This window comes from Vigna unguiculata, chromosome 2 (assembly GCF_037176805.1).
Source record: "Vigna unguiculata cultivar grain cowpea cultivar isolate G323 ecotype 2 chromosome 2, ASM3717680v1, whole genome shotgun sequence".
Classification (NCBI taxonomy): domain Eukaryota; kingdom Viridiplantae; phylum Streptophyta; class Magnoliopsida; order Fabales; family Fabaceae; genus Vigna; species Vigna unguiculata.
In genome coordinates, this window is record NC_140793.1 from 37,406,960 (window position 1) to 37,422,495 (window position 15,536).

Sequence of the window (15,536 nt, forward strand, 5' to 3'; positions counted from 1 at the left end):
TGAATACCATGATCACTGAATGTCATATTTCGAAGCTGCATGTGTTGTTTCCTATTTTGTTATCTCGTTTTGTAAAAGTTGTGAACCTTTAAGGTCACTTGACAATCTTTTTAAATTTATTTCCTTGCATTAAGACATCTTTTAATGTTGCTACTGAATGGTTGGACCACCACTTTTGTGATGTATTTTGCGTGAACTCATAACCTCTTTATATGAAATCTATTATTTACTTTTCATTTTGAATTACGAGGTCTAATTCTTTTGAATAATTGTACGCAGAATCATATTTATAATTACCATGTGTGGAATCATATAATCAACTAAGCCAATTGACTATTAATCTATGACATACATCTTTACGTTATCAATAAACAATAAATGGTACCGATGAAATTGTAATGAACTCTTTCAAATTTCCAAATTCATTGATATAGTTAAATACAATACATAGAAATAACCATCCTAAACAACGAATTGTAACCACTAAAGGACACTGCAACAATATATCATGAATTCCTTATCAACATTGATAGCACAATTACGTTAACCACAAAAACAAAAATAACCATCCCAATCAACACCTTCATCCGTTTCTTAAATATTTTAACTGATTTCTCCATATTACTTATCATTTTCCTATCACTATCACTTTCTTCATTCTTCACCAAAATATAAACCCTTCCTTTGCACTTTTCACTATTAGTACTTTCTTCAATGGCATCTTCATTCCACCATTTAAAGTAATTGCACACCATCTTCACTTCCACTCTGCGCAAAAATTAAAAAAAAATAGTCATCCCCTATTACATTAAAAACCACAAACAACTTGCCTTCAACCTCTCTTACCTTGTACTTTGAACAACCCCAAAATTGTTTTCCCCTTGTTTTTTGTTGTTTTCACAGTTCTTAAAATTGATTTCTCTCCATAGTAGCAAATCGATGGTAACCCCAAACTCCTCGATCCTCTAGCACCACGAGAAGATACACTAGGGTTCTTCTTCCCCAACCATTACAAGTGCAAGAGGAACAAGAAAGACAAAGCGACATTTGCGGCTGAAGAAAGAGATGCACCAACTGAAGAAGGAGGATTCATCGAAGAAGATGAATTGATTTAAGGCTTCAATCACTTTATTTATTAATTGACACGTAGGCTATAGACAACTTCAAAATCAATTGACTGGTATCCGTTATACTTGTTCACCTCATCATTTGAAAACATCGTTTAAGCAACTTTAACAATTATGGCCAAATTGTTGCTATTTTTCAAAATTAGGGACCCAATTGAATCAAATAAAAATTGAAGGACTTATTTGAGATTTCATTATAAATATTGAAACCTCTGAAATGATTTAATATATATATATATATATATATATATATATATATAATTAATGACAAAAATTCTCTAAATAATTAATTATATTTAACAAAAAATTAAATATATTACAACAATTCTTCCGATACTCAATTGGAAGATCTTAAATTTATCCAAGGCTTAAATTATATTTAATCATATTTAAATATAAATCATGGATAAAAATGTAAATAACATCTATAAAAAAATGTGACAAAATAAATAAATGGAAAACTTAAAATATTAATCGACTAAAAATCAACCGATTGAGACCTTAATAAAATAAACAGGAATATAGGTAAAAAGATAACTTTTACAATATCCTTTTTATTATATATATATATATATATATATATATATATATTTTGTTGATATTATATTACTGATATTATAATAATAGTTAATATATAAAATGGAATAAATAGAGAATAAAAAGTATTGATGAATGACAAGAAAAAATAACTCTTATAATAGTTTTATAAAAAACATATACAAATAATATTTAATTTTTAAATAATAAATAAATAATTAAATTATAAAGATGAATTATGAATAACTAAAAAAAATTCTCTTAATATATAATTATAGATAATGACTAATATATTTTTTATATGACTAATAAAAGTAAGAGTCGAGATATTTGTAAAAAAAATTAAAAAGGTAGTTTTCTTTATATTTTATTTTGGTATATTTTTAGTAGATATTAATTTTCTTAAGATAAATTTATTATTTCTATTTTTAAATAATAATATTTTACAAAATAGAGTGAAAAGATATTTTTTAAACTTGATTTTATTAAGTGACTAAGTAATAAATTATCATAAAAGAAAAAACGTAGTATAGAAAATAGAATTTATTTATTTAAATAATATTATTTTATAAAATAAAATAAAATAATAAAATAATTAATTTTATGGAGATATTTAATTTTATGCATATGCATTAAGGAAAAAGAGATCTGGAGGAATAAAGAGACTAACGAAAGTAAAAGGCCTTAACTTTTTATCCAGCTCATCAAACTGACAAAAATGACCATAAAGATAAACCGATGACAATTTCTTTTGACGCCTCCATTTTTTTTATTATACTTCCCTATTTGTGGGAAAAATCTAAATTATGCATAATTTAAAAACATTTAAAGTTACATAATTTAATTTTTATATTTGATTGTATAATTCAAAATTAAAAAAATATTTAAAATTATACAATTAAAAACATTTTAAATTTTACGTTCATAATATATTATATTAAGTGAAAATACATTCAAAAGAATATAATTTAAAATATGTTTATAAATCCTTAAATATTGATTATATAATCACTAAACTAAAAAGTCAATATTTTTCCAAATGATCCAATCCAAAATTCTAGAGCATAAGTAATTTTAAAACCATAATAATCCAGGAAAGTACTAGAAGAAAACATGAACGAAGAAATTGACTAAACAAGTGTACACAGTTTCCCAACCCAAATATTATTTATCTTTAAAAAAATTAAATTTTATTATTTAGTTAATATTGTTGGTTTTAAGTTTTTAATATTTATTCAAAATAAAACATAAATAAATGTAGAAGACTCGGTTCTCCAAAATTACCAAGTTCAAATCCTCTCCTCTACGGTCCACTGCACTCTCACAGCAGCAAATTGAATATCCATCTCAGAGACGGAGCCTGAAGCCTAAAGCCTGGAGCTGCTTCAACTATCTGAATTTCTGAACTCATCCATTCGTCAGCGCTGCTAGAACTAAAGTGAGATTTCTCTCTTTCGAGTCTTTTGGTGACCTGTATTTTCCACCGATCTACATTTCTCTTCGTTTTTCTTCTGAAGCGATATGCGATATGGAGACCGATAAATTACTTTTGCATGGTCATAAAGTCATTGTATTGATTCAAAAATAGCCAGGCATTTAAAACATTAGGTGTTACCTCCAGTCTTCTTTCTCTCTTTTGCAGTTGAAATTCTGTTGAATAGCATTTACCCCTTTCTAGATCTTATTTTCTTTTTTCCGCCTAGATATCCGGAGGCTGAAAAGTGAAAACTTCAACCTCTGCCCTTTTTGCCCACCTTAAACCTTTTGCTTGACTACATTACATAGGCTCGAGGTCTGAGAGCTCTCGATGAAATCTCAATTTGTAATTAAAAGGCTAGTTAGTTTGTATTTTTTCTGCTGGTGTTCAGCAATCAAGAGAATAATTATTGCCCACTTTGGTTATTACGTGCTTGATTTGTGCATTTCCTTATGATGTAGTTTGTTAAATACACGGTGTTTTTGCATGATAATTACTGAATATTTGTTTTTTTCCCCTATTATTATTATTATTATTATTATTATTATCATCATTATTATGTTTCTTGATTATCATTGTTTGTGGCAATGTGTAGATTGTTTAATGGAAAGTGGAGGGAACTCCCTTCCATCAGGGCCAGATGGTGTGAAGAGAAAGGTTTCATATTTCTATGATCCAGAGGTTGGAAACTATTATTATGGGCAGGGGCACCCAATGAAACCACATAGAATTCGAATGACGCATGCTCTTTTAGCCCACTATGGATTGCTTCAACACATGCAGGTTCTGAAGCCTACTGCTGCCAAAGATAGGGACCTCTGCAAGTTCCATGCTGATGATTATGTGGCCTTTTTGAGAGGCATCACTCCTGAAACACAGCAAGACCAATTGAGACAATTGAAGAGGTTTAATGTTGGTGAAGACTGCCCTGTATTTGATGGTCTTTACTCTTTCTGCCAGACATATGCAGGAGGTTCTGTTGGTGGTGCTCTAAAATTGAACCATGGAGTATGTGATATTGCAGTAAATTGGGCTGGTGGTCTACATCATGCAAAGAAGTGTGAGGCTTCTGGGTTTTGCTATGTTAATGACATTGTGCTGGCTATTTTGGAACTTCTCAAAATACATGAGGTTTCCCAAATTTAATTTCCCACGTTATATCATTGATTTATGACTGTTCTCATTTTAATTCAGGTTGAATTTATTCCTTATATGACCAACAACTGCAATTGATTTCAAAACTGGAAGTGTATTTTAGAATAAAGAAGTGAGTACGTTCTAGAGAACAATGGTTATGCGGATGGGTTACAATAGCCTAGTGGTTTGTGGTAGTTAGTGAGGGAAGTATATAGATACTATTACACTCATGAGTAGGATTTCTTTTTGGATCTTTTGTAATTAACTATTCTATAGTTGGAAAGGGAACTATTCCCTTGGCAGAGAAATACCGTAGTTTGTTTCTTTGGTTTCTATCTCTTTCCTTTATCTCTCAATTTTTCATTACACTTTGAGGGCCTATCAGTTGGTTTGACTTGCCTTGTTTTGAGTCTGGTCAGTGAGAATAGTAATTGTGGAAGCCAGGGTGGACTCTTTGATAAAGTTCCTCAAAAGTTGTTGTTGCAACCTGCTCGTATGGAGGAAATCAAGAAGTTCCTCGCATAGCTAATGGGAAAAAAAGTATTGAGTGGACAAATGATAATGATGATGGTGTGGAAGATCAAATTAACTGTATTTGGATGTGCATCTGCTGAAGACAAACTCACATCACACTAAAGCTAGTACATAAAGCTTCCGCATGTTGAAGATGATGCAGAAATATGCAATATGCATTTTATTAATCACACAATAAAGCCCAAAGAACCAAGTGGAATTGTAGTTGAAAAAATTTCTCCAAGGTCAATGAAAAGAGTCTCCTCGAGTAAAAGAGGTTGTCTTTGAAAGGGTTGACCTGATAGGCTGATCGGGAGGATTGCAAGAGTGGAGAAATTTTTTAGGTTCAAAGTATCTCATTGTATCAACATACTTCTGACCCATAGAAATACTTAGTATATGTTTCTTTTTTCTATAAGGAAATTGTAATCGACTTGAGCATTATCACAGCCAGGTGGGCAATGAAATTGAGATATCACCATTTTAATAAATTTATTTTTTCTGACTCTTCTCTCCAATCAATTACTATGCTCCTTGCAACTAAATCCATTATGACATTGGTATCCCTGTTCTGAGCTAGGATTATTCTCAGGTTACTCTCTGGATATTCAAATAGTCCCAATTGGTATTAGAGACAGGTGGATTCATCAGCAATGGCTGTTATGACCTGAAGTCAAATTACGATGGTTGAGCTCTAGAAGAAACAAGAATTTAATGATTTAATTGTGAAAATTGGTGAGTATGACCTGTTTGAATCATCTAGATGCAGGAATGGAACAAATCAAGAGCTTATTACAGGCTCAATCTTCCTAGAACCACAATGATGATTTCTCTACCAACAGTCACCATTTTGGCAATCAAAATGAAGCCCACAACTCCTACTCTACTCGCATATCTAAGGTGGAATTCTGGTTTGATGGTAAGGATATGGAAGAATGGTTGTGTATGTACATTCAGTTTTTTTCTCTGGATGGCACATTGTAAGCTTGCAAGGTTCGTTTAGCCTTTATCCACCTCAATTGGGCTGCTTACAGTGGCATCTCTCAACTATATGTGTAGCAATTTGGGTATCCACCCTCCCTGCTCTGAATACATTGCTGATGTAGCTCAATGATTCGACAAAGTTTACAATGACCTGCTTGCTCTAATTAAAGTCAAACGCAAAGGCAGGCCACGTTAATATGTGGATGATTTCGAGGTCGCCTGAACTCAGGTAGCCCTTCTTCCTGAACAGGCCTTGAGTATATTCTTGGCTGGATTGGAACATGAAACCCAAAGTGACAATCAGGATGTTGAGCATATTCTTGGCTGGATTGGAACATGAAACCCAAAGTGACAATCAGGAAGTTCAACCCCAACTCTATTGCTCCTGCAACTCACCTTGTGAAGTTGCATGAGGCTGCCAAAGCTTCTATCAATAAGCATGGTGTCAGAAACCATGTCCCTCCTGCTAAATTCACTAATTCCCCTCCTAAACCTCAGTTTTCCATAATTCCATCAGTTGAAGCATATGATATCTCAAGTTTTATTGCTGCAGTTGGCTGAGGAATACCCTACTGCAGAAGCTGGAAAAGCTAAACCTGAGTCAGCTGTGGATGGTATTGCAGTTGAGACTCTTCAATTTTCTGTGAATGCTATGACAGGAAATTCTAGTTTTTGCACCATGAAAGTAACTGGCCTTCACAAGCTTTCAGCACCGGCAGATTGCCACAACCATAGAACATCAAACAACTAGGAGATTTTTTCAGTTTTGTTGGCTATTATCAAATATTTGTCTCTACTTTTGGCAAACTTGCTAAGCCTTTAATTGACATTCTTAAGAAGAGGGGATTTACTGGGTGTAAGGAGCAACCATTGGGTTATTTTCTTGGAGGTCTTCATTCAAGATCTTGTGTCATAGACATTTCAATGGCCATTGAGTTAGCCTTTAAGTTGGAGTCTTGGAGGAAGATCTCAAGCTGGGTGGGGAGCTACATGATTTTAAGGAAATTATTTTTCCTATTCTTTCAATTATTGGTTGCCATCAAATATCAATTCTTTAATGAAAACTTGTTTTGTAGTTGTTGTTATGGGTTCTTCTGAGTTAGGAGAAAATATTGTGTTGAGTTGCAAGAAGATATTGTAATCATTACAAGTGTGGTACTGGAAGATTCTAGAGATCTTTGTAATCATTACTCTAGGGGGTAGAGTTCTCTCCATATATATGGGTCACGTATTCTTACATACAATTTCAATAATGATCTTTTTCCTCTCATATAGCTATCCCTTTTAAATTGGTTCTTGTGGCACCAAGAGCGACTCTTTGGGTGAGTAAAAGTGATTGTTGGGTGCAATAAAGGCCTACAATTGCGTGTTAGATCTTGCTATCAAGTTTCTTTTGATAATTTTACAGAAACTGTATTTGAAGACTTAAGGAAGATGAAATTTGCAGAGATAACAAAGAAAACACCGTATATTTATTTCAATGGAAAGTATTTTAGAAAACAATAACTCTGGCTCTTCGAGGGTCTAGTATCCTCCCACATATATTTTCTTTTGCCTTCCCTTATTCTCTAAACCCCAAAAGTATTTATACAAACCTGTCTTATTCATTAACTAACTCTACTGACATGGTAACTGACTCCCAACTACTTGTACTTGCATCAAATAGCTTTATTCCCATTTCCCTTATTTCTTTTCCCATAAACCTTTGCAATAAGAGGCTGTCCAATTAGTAACTGCTTCCATATAACCAAAATCTCTTGCTGACCAACATCATTTATTCTGCAATCTAACACAACTTTTGGAATCAAATTCAACTCATGACCTTCAGTTAATAGTTCAGGCAGGGGTTGAAACTTCTGTGTAGGGTGTATAACTTTTTTCAAGAGTGCACATGGAATACTGGATGAATTTTAGATTGAGGTGGAAGCTCCAGCCAGTAAGCTACTGCCCCTACCTTGGCTAGAATTTTGTAAGGACCATAATAGCATGGACTCAACTTCTTCTTCAACTTTTTAGCCAACAATCTAATCTTATATGGTTGTAGTTTGAGATACACCCAATCACCCACCTCTAGCTGAACATCTCTACGATAATGATTAGCATATCTTTTCATTTGATCTTGGGCCTTCAACATATTCTCTTACTCTTTTAACCTATTAGCCTTCAACATGCGAGGTTGAGTTCCTATTAACCTAAACATTTAGTTCCGAAACCTACTCATGAAAAGTTGGTCTTGATTTGAAAAAATGGTAACGGGAAATCCATGTAGCCGAATCACCTCCTTGATAAACAATATGCTATAGTCTTTGCTGAAAAAGGGTGTGATAATGCAAAGAAATGAGCATGTGTAGTTAGATGATACAGAGACACTAGAACAAAATATTTTCATTGAGCCTTAGGAAGGCCACCTATAAAGTCCATTGATATGTCAGCCCTACTTTTATGTGGAACTGGAAGAGAATGTAACATCCTGCTGGAGACAACATACTTGGCTTATTTTTGCTGATTGATTTGCTATCACAAGAAGCTACATATTCTTTAATATCGTCCTCATACGCACCCAATAAATAAATCCTACTATTCATTTATATGTTCGAAAAAACCCTGAGTGCCCTCCAACATAAGTCATAAAATTCTTGATTACAAAAAGCTTTTTGTTGTGCTCTAGTTGGTAATCCTTGACTCCAAAATGCTAAAGGATGTTCCTCCTTTAAAATAAGATGGCCCACAATCCCGTACCTGAAGTGCCTATCTCTATCACAAATTGTTAGTGAAATCTGGAACAACCAGTGTGGGTAAGGTTGTGACAACAGATTTTAATTGTTCAAATGCTGTTTGTGCTGCATCATCCCACTGAAAGTCATTTTTGTTCAATAAAGAGTTTAAGGGTTTGGCTAGCTTACCATAGTCTTTCACAAAGCATCTATAATACCCAGTAAGACTAAATAATCCTCTCAAACCTTTTACAAATTTTGGTGTGGGCCATAACCACATTGCTTCTAGCTTCTTTGGGTTAGCTGCCATGTCATCAGTAGAGATAATGTGTTTGAGATATTCCATACTAGTTTGCCCAAAAATACACTTCTTTTTATTCACTCTCAACTCATGTTGTAACAGTACCTCCAACCTGCCTGTAGGTGTTGAATATGTTCTTCTTGATTGGAACTAAAAATGAGAATATCATAAAAAAATACTAATACAAACTTTCTCAAAAAAGGTTTTAACACCTCATTCATCAATGATTGGAAATCTGAACAAGCATTTGTCAATCCAGATGGCATAACCACGAATCCATAATGCCCTTCATGAGTTTGAAAAACTGTTTTCTCAATATCTTCTTGCATTCTTATTTGATGATAGCCCAATTTAAGATCCAACTTAGAAAAAACGGTATTCCATAACTGCAATAGGAAACTTATTAGGTATTGTAATTTTATTTAGGCCTCTATAATGAACACAAAATTGCCACCCCCAATCTTTTTTCTTGACTAAAATAATAAGACTAGCATAAGGACTTGCACTTGGGTGAATAATGCCGGTTCCCAGCATTTCTATCACCAAATTTTCAATCTGTCTTATGGGAGTGGGGGATATTTGTATGGCCTACTATATCCGTTTTTAGAAGAATTGCACGATCTTGCCTCCTTTGAGGCGGCAAGTACCTGGAGCTTCAAAAACATGTGTATTAGTTGGGTTTGCAGGTGTCTACAACAAACATGCATTTGGTTAAATTGGGAGGTGGATTTGAAAAGCAAACACAAGGATGCTACAATGATCTCCACCCTAGTATAGGAGTGTGTTGTCTAAATTTTTTTGGGTCTTTGAATTTGGACGAGTCAATTTGATTCTGGGAGTGGCTTGGTTGGCTACTACCTTGGGGAAAGTTTTGACTAATTTGAGTAATTCCAACATGACATGTCATTCATGCATAATGGTGTAGTATTCCACTCAAATCTGGTGCTAACTTGTTTAATGTGAACCATATTGTTACACTGCGTACAAAAAAATGAGATTTGAAAAATTGATTGAAGAAATAGTCTGGGATCATTCAACCTGGTTGTAATCCTTTTACTAGTCCAGTTATTTTGATCAAGAAAAGGTAAAGGAGTAGGGGGCTTTGGTCGATTACAGAGTCCTAAATAAAGCCACAGTAACAAGTCCCTGACAAATACCCAATTCCTATGATTGAGAGTTATTGCATGAATTACAAGGTACAGCTATCTTTTCCAAGATTGGTCTACGAGCTTTTAATGCTCACCCATGCCACTTTAAGTTCTTGGTTATACCTTCTGGGTTAACTAATGCACTAACCGGATATCAATGTGCAACGAGTTCTATTCTCCATAGAAAATAATGTGTTGTACAAGGCTGGTTCCCAAAGATCCGGTAGTGAAGGTTCTTCTAATGGTTTAAGGTTTTTGGTTTATTGGTTCCTTCAATATGCTTAATACATATTATTATCTAATAAGCTCTTTTTTCTTTTCATGAATTGTAATTGCTGGATATTTTTAACTCAAAAAAGTAGAGTGTCTTGCACACTTGTGCTTTGGTGTTCTCAAAGACCTAGAGATGAATTCAAATTAAGTAGGCAATTGTTGAGTGTTTTCTTTTCATATTACTTATTTCAACAAACTGAGTTGTATTTCATAGAACTTATCCTACTTTTATGTCAGCATTTGATGTGAATCTTTTCTTGTTCTCGTCCTTGAGAACAATGCTTGAGCTAGAGCTTCCCTTCTATTTTTGAATGGGATTTAATCTGCTTTTTTCTTTTACGTTAATGAAGCAGACATTGTTTATTGCCTTCAAATGTCTGGTTGCATTAGAACTTATTTAAGATGTGGGTTACCAGAGACATTACCTTCTGCATTCCTATCAATGTTAAACGTTTTGTAATAAATATTTTTTCCTAAGTGCTCTATCATAGTAATCTGCATTCTCTTTATCATGTGCAGCGTGTTCTATACGTGGACATTGATATCCATCATGGTGATGGTGTAGAGGAGGCCTTTTACACCACTGATAGGGTCATGACTGTTTCATTTCACAAGTTTGGGGATTACTTTCCTGGAACAGGTGATATTCGTGATACTGGATATGGTAAAGGGAAATATTATTCACTTAATGTTCCCTTGGATGATGGAATCGATGATGAGAGCTATCAGTCCTTGTTTAAGCCAATAATGGGAAAGGTTATGGAAATTTTTAGACCTGGTGCTGTTGTATTACAATGTGGTGCTGACTCTTTATCTGGAGACAGATTAGGTTGTTTCAATCTTTCCATAAAAGGGCATGCTGAGTGTGTCAGATATATGAGATCTTTTAATGTTCCCCTTCTATTGCTCGGGGGAGGTGGCTATACAATAAGAAATGTGGCACGTTGTTGGTGTTACGAGGTATTGTGTTGTGTGATCTTTCTTGAACTTTTTCTGGTTGAATTATCTTATTGTTTTTGTCTCGTTTAAAAGAATGAATGTTGATGCCTGATAATTAAGTTCTCAGTAGTAGTTTGATTTTGGATCTCCTCTGCAATGGACATGAATGCGGGTACAGAAATTTGAATGAAGAAATCACAATAGTTCGACTGATACACCTTTTCTTTTGTGTGAAAAATGCTCTTTGGTGCACACAACTCAAAGCACTGGTTAAGATTTAGTTGTATAGCATTATTAAAAAAGGTTACGGAAAACATCTAACAGATTAAAAGTTGAGATATGCCTGCCTATTTTTTTTGGCTTTTAGCAGTCCTGTTGAAATCAAGTATATGGGAATCAGTATTTGCCTGTACACCTGATATTTGTGCCAAGTAAAAGTATTCTATTTTTTAAGCAGAAAGTGTTCTCTGATTAACAAATTTCTATTGGTTGCTGATCAGACTAGCGTTGCTCTTGGGATTGAACTAGATGATAAGATGCCTCAACACGAGTATTATGAATATTTTGGTCCTGATTACACTCTTCATGTTGCTCCAAGTAACATGGAAAACAAGAACTCTCGACATTTATTGGATGAAATAAGAGCAAAACTTCTTGATAATTTGTCTAGGCTTCAACATGCACCAAGTGTTCCATTCCAGGAGCGACCACCTGATGCAGAGCTACAAGAGGTTGATTTTGTATCTATTGAGAAATACAATACACTTTTTTCCAACTCTTTATTTTATGATCTCTTAATCGTTATTGAACTAGTTGCCTAGTTCCCTCATAGATATGTATAACAGTATTTTGAATATCTTTGGCCTGTAAATATGATCGAGTAGGAGCATATCATGGTTCCAATTCTGCTACTATGTTCAGGAAATAGATATTTCTCTCATTGCTTAGATTTATTGCATCCTAGTGGAGTTACTACTCTTGACTTTTTCCAATATCCAAACTGCAAAGGTTGCATTTGAAATGGAAAGATCTGCAGATTTTTTTTTTAATTTATTTTAGACACAGCTTATTTTAAAAAAACCATCATTACAAAACTTGTTAGAAACTTGGCCACTCTGTAAACATGTTTCAGAAAAGCAGTTATCACGTCTCAAGTTAAAGTCAGAAATTTGTCTAGAGCATTGTATATTATATATCCAAAAATTAAAAAAAAAAAAACATGTTCATTAACATGTACGAACATGCTCAAATGATCCGTCATATTTTTTTCTTTCAGAGATTTGTTTATCATTTACCATCATTGTATTGACAAAGTGCTTGAGTAAATATTGAGAATTACTTACTATTCATATTCAGAGAGATGAGAATCAAGATGATAGAGATGAAAGATGGGATCCTGATTCTGATATGGAGGTTGATGATGACAGGTATTTTCTTGTGCTTCTGCTGCCCATCTTGATAGTTTCTTTTGAGGCTCTTTAAATGATCTGTTTTCTTTACAGCAAACCTCGCAGAAGGGTGAAAAGTGAACGTGTTGAAGCTGAGCATAAAGATGCAGTATGTCCCGACCTGTTTTCTTTGTCCTTGTAACAGTGGAAAATGAACTAAGCATCAGAATAATCTTTTCAATATTATTGAAATCAAATGAACTAATCATCAGAATGAGTAACAAGTACATTATAGGGAGTTTAATGAAAATTATATTTCAATCCAATTCTGAGTATAATTTTATTTTTTACGTTACGTGTCATTTTAGCAAATTGCAATATATTTTATTACATTCTCAATTGGGTTCCTTTCATTTATTTATTTTCCCAGTGATTGGGTTCAGGTTATGACACTTGTGTCTCCTTATTCATATTGCAAAATGACGTGCTTGTGCGGTGATTTTTCTTGTTTTAGTTTTAAGATGAATTAATTACTTTTAAGTGTGGCAATTAAGAGCATATTTTAAATTTCAGGAAAGTTATCATAAACATCTGGACAGTGGAAGAGATTTTCTCACGCCTTTCAAGGAGATTGCATGCTCCAAGGTTGAATGTTTTGGTCTTTGTATACTAAAATTTCTCATTTATAAGATCACACCGGGGGTTTTAAAATTGCATCTTTTCAGGTGTCGGCGGTGGACTCAATGGCAGTGGATGAACCATGCATCAAAGAGGAGCAGGATAATTTAAAAGAGCTTTCTGATCACAGGTCAAGATGAAGCACTAATAGGAATTGGTCAACCCTTCTCCGACTAGAGTGTATGTTGACCTGTAAAGTAAATTATAGTTTTCTCTTACGGTGGTCTGGTTCATTCACGTGATGTCTCTGTAGTGTTTTAAATTTTTTCTTTATCTGGAAACTGAAGAGATATAGTGCAAACTTTGCCTTGGCTTTTGATGTCTAATATTACTGCATGATAAAGCTCTGTTGCCACATATGGTAGTAGTTTATTTTTTTTTTATTTTTTTTTCTGTATGTTTTACTATGGTAGGCTTGTTATCAAAATATATCGTATGAGGAGCAGCAGCCCATGGTTGGATCCATGAGATAAAATATAAAGATTCTTGTGTTTCTTGCGAAAGAGATGAAGCCAACACATTCCTTCACCGTAAATCTAGGTTGTCGTTTGTCAATAACCCCAGATAGTCCAAGGATACCATCGCGTCTCAGTTCAGTGGTGCGGCCATTGCAGCCACTATTCCAGAGTGGTGGAGCGGGCACGACGTAATGTTGTTTCAAAATCAATTGAGAGATATGACGAATTTGTTTCAGAACTGCTAATTAGTGGGGGTTCTTTGTGAATCTTAATTCTGTATCAGGCCTTTTAAAGAAAGAAAAAACCCCTCGACCCGTCATTCTTCTCTAAGCTCTCCTGTTTTTTCGGAGATCCACTGCATTTTTCAGTGACCCCTTTGTTTTTCATTCTTGCAGTTTTAAATTGTGTGCTCAGTTTTTTGTTTCCCCTTTTATTCTACATCTTTAACCTAGTACCCCACTTTTTTTTTTTTTTTTTTTTTTATGTTTCTCCATGGTATTAAGTATCATAGATATGAATTGTACGATAGAGATCCTCTGCAATAGTAATAGTATGAAGACTTGTTTTAGTTCTTGAATTGTGATTCAGATCCTCCGCAATACGAATAATATGAAAACTTGTTTTAGTTCTTAAATTGTGTTGGAATCGCACATACATATGCAAATTCCGAGCCAAACTTCCATATGGATCATTAGTGACCACTGAATCGGGTTGGGTCTTTCAACTTATTTTAAAAACCCTAATGTTTTTACCTTTGCCTTTTTTGTGCAATACAAGCTCGTGTCTCCTCGCATCCTTGCCTTTTGTCTCTTGTTCTCTAATAAGGTAAGGACATCTGTAAGGACATCTTGTTTTCTCATTCTCATTATGTGTCTCTCATCTCCTCTCAAAGTTCGCTCAAAGATTTGAACTGAGGTGCAATGTTGTTGGAGGTTGTGCGGTAGTGGTGCGACTTCGTTGAAGGTTGTGTGGTAGTGGTGTAACTTATAGAGTTTTTCTTTTTTGTAGGCTTTATTTTGTACTCGAGGTTGTGTTATGGACATGTTGGTGGATGACACTTAAGAAATGAGTAAATAAAAAGGAATGGTTGATGTTGTACAAAATTTGTTTCGTAGCATATAATCATAGTTAAATAAATTTTATGGAGCAATTACATTGTTTTTTAAAGGTTGTGTTGTTGAAATTGTGATAAATACACATGGATATAAATATTTTATTTGATTATAAAATTGTTTTGTTATTAATTATATATATATATATATATATATGTATAGTATTTATGTATATGTTATATTTTTTTATGTTTATGAATCTATTCACTATATGATTAAAATTTAAGCTCTTGATATGTAAAATTATTTGCAATTCAACTACCATGTTCACTTGTTTTACCCAATCAATTTTCTTCCATTTTCCTTTTCTTTTGTTACAAAAGGAGATGCCCTTTATCTCTCGTTTAGGTAGAGTTTGTATTATTAACAAAATAAGAAATAGAAAATTCCACAGGTAGATGCTTTAAAAAATAAAATTAGCATATGTATAATCATATAAATTTATAAATCAAATTTAGAACAATAGAAATGTCCACAAACAAACATAGATGTTTAAAGTTGCGTGAATTTTACTTTTTCTTGAGTTAAAATTTTCTATTAAATTTTTTGATATTATTCTTTGATTAAACATTAAAAATATATTATTTTAGTGATTTATTATTTTTAAATATATTGTAAAACTTCAAAATTAGTTTCAGTGTTTTTCAAAGACAAAAGTAACAAAGTAAAATTCAATAGAAAATTTAAATTCGCTTTTGTCCTTTAATTTTCTCTCATTATTTAGTGATTCTACATGAAGGAAAAAGTACT

General features: G+C 33.4%; 1 protein-coding gene across 1 annotated transcript; it reads left to right on the plus strand.

The window, feature by feature from the left end:
• The first annotated feature begins 2,929 nt into the window (after window positions 1–2,929).
• LOC114173654 (histone deacetylase 19-like) lies at window positions 2,930–13,599 on the plus strand. Its single transcript, XM_028058159.2, has 8 exons — window positions 2,930–3,102; window positions 3,737–4,272; window positions 10,731–11,171; window positions 11,651–11,881; window positions 12,507–12,577; window positions 12,653–12,707; window positions 13,112–13,183; window positions 13,264–13,599. The coding sequence occupies exons 2-8, from the start codon at window positions 3,745–3,747 to the stop codon at window positions 13,354–13,356; spliced, it is 1,491 nt and encodes a 496-aa protein (XP_027913960.1). The 5' UTR covers window positions 2,930–3,102; window positions 3,737–3,744; the 3' UTR covers window positions 13,357–13,599.
• Window positions 13,600–15,536: the final 1,937 nt, after the last annotated feature.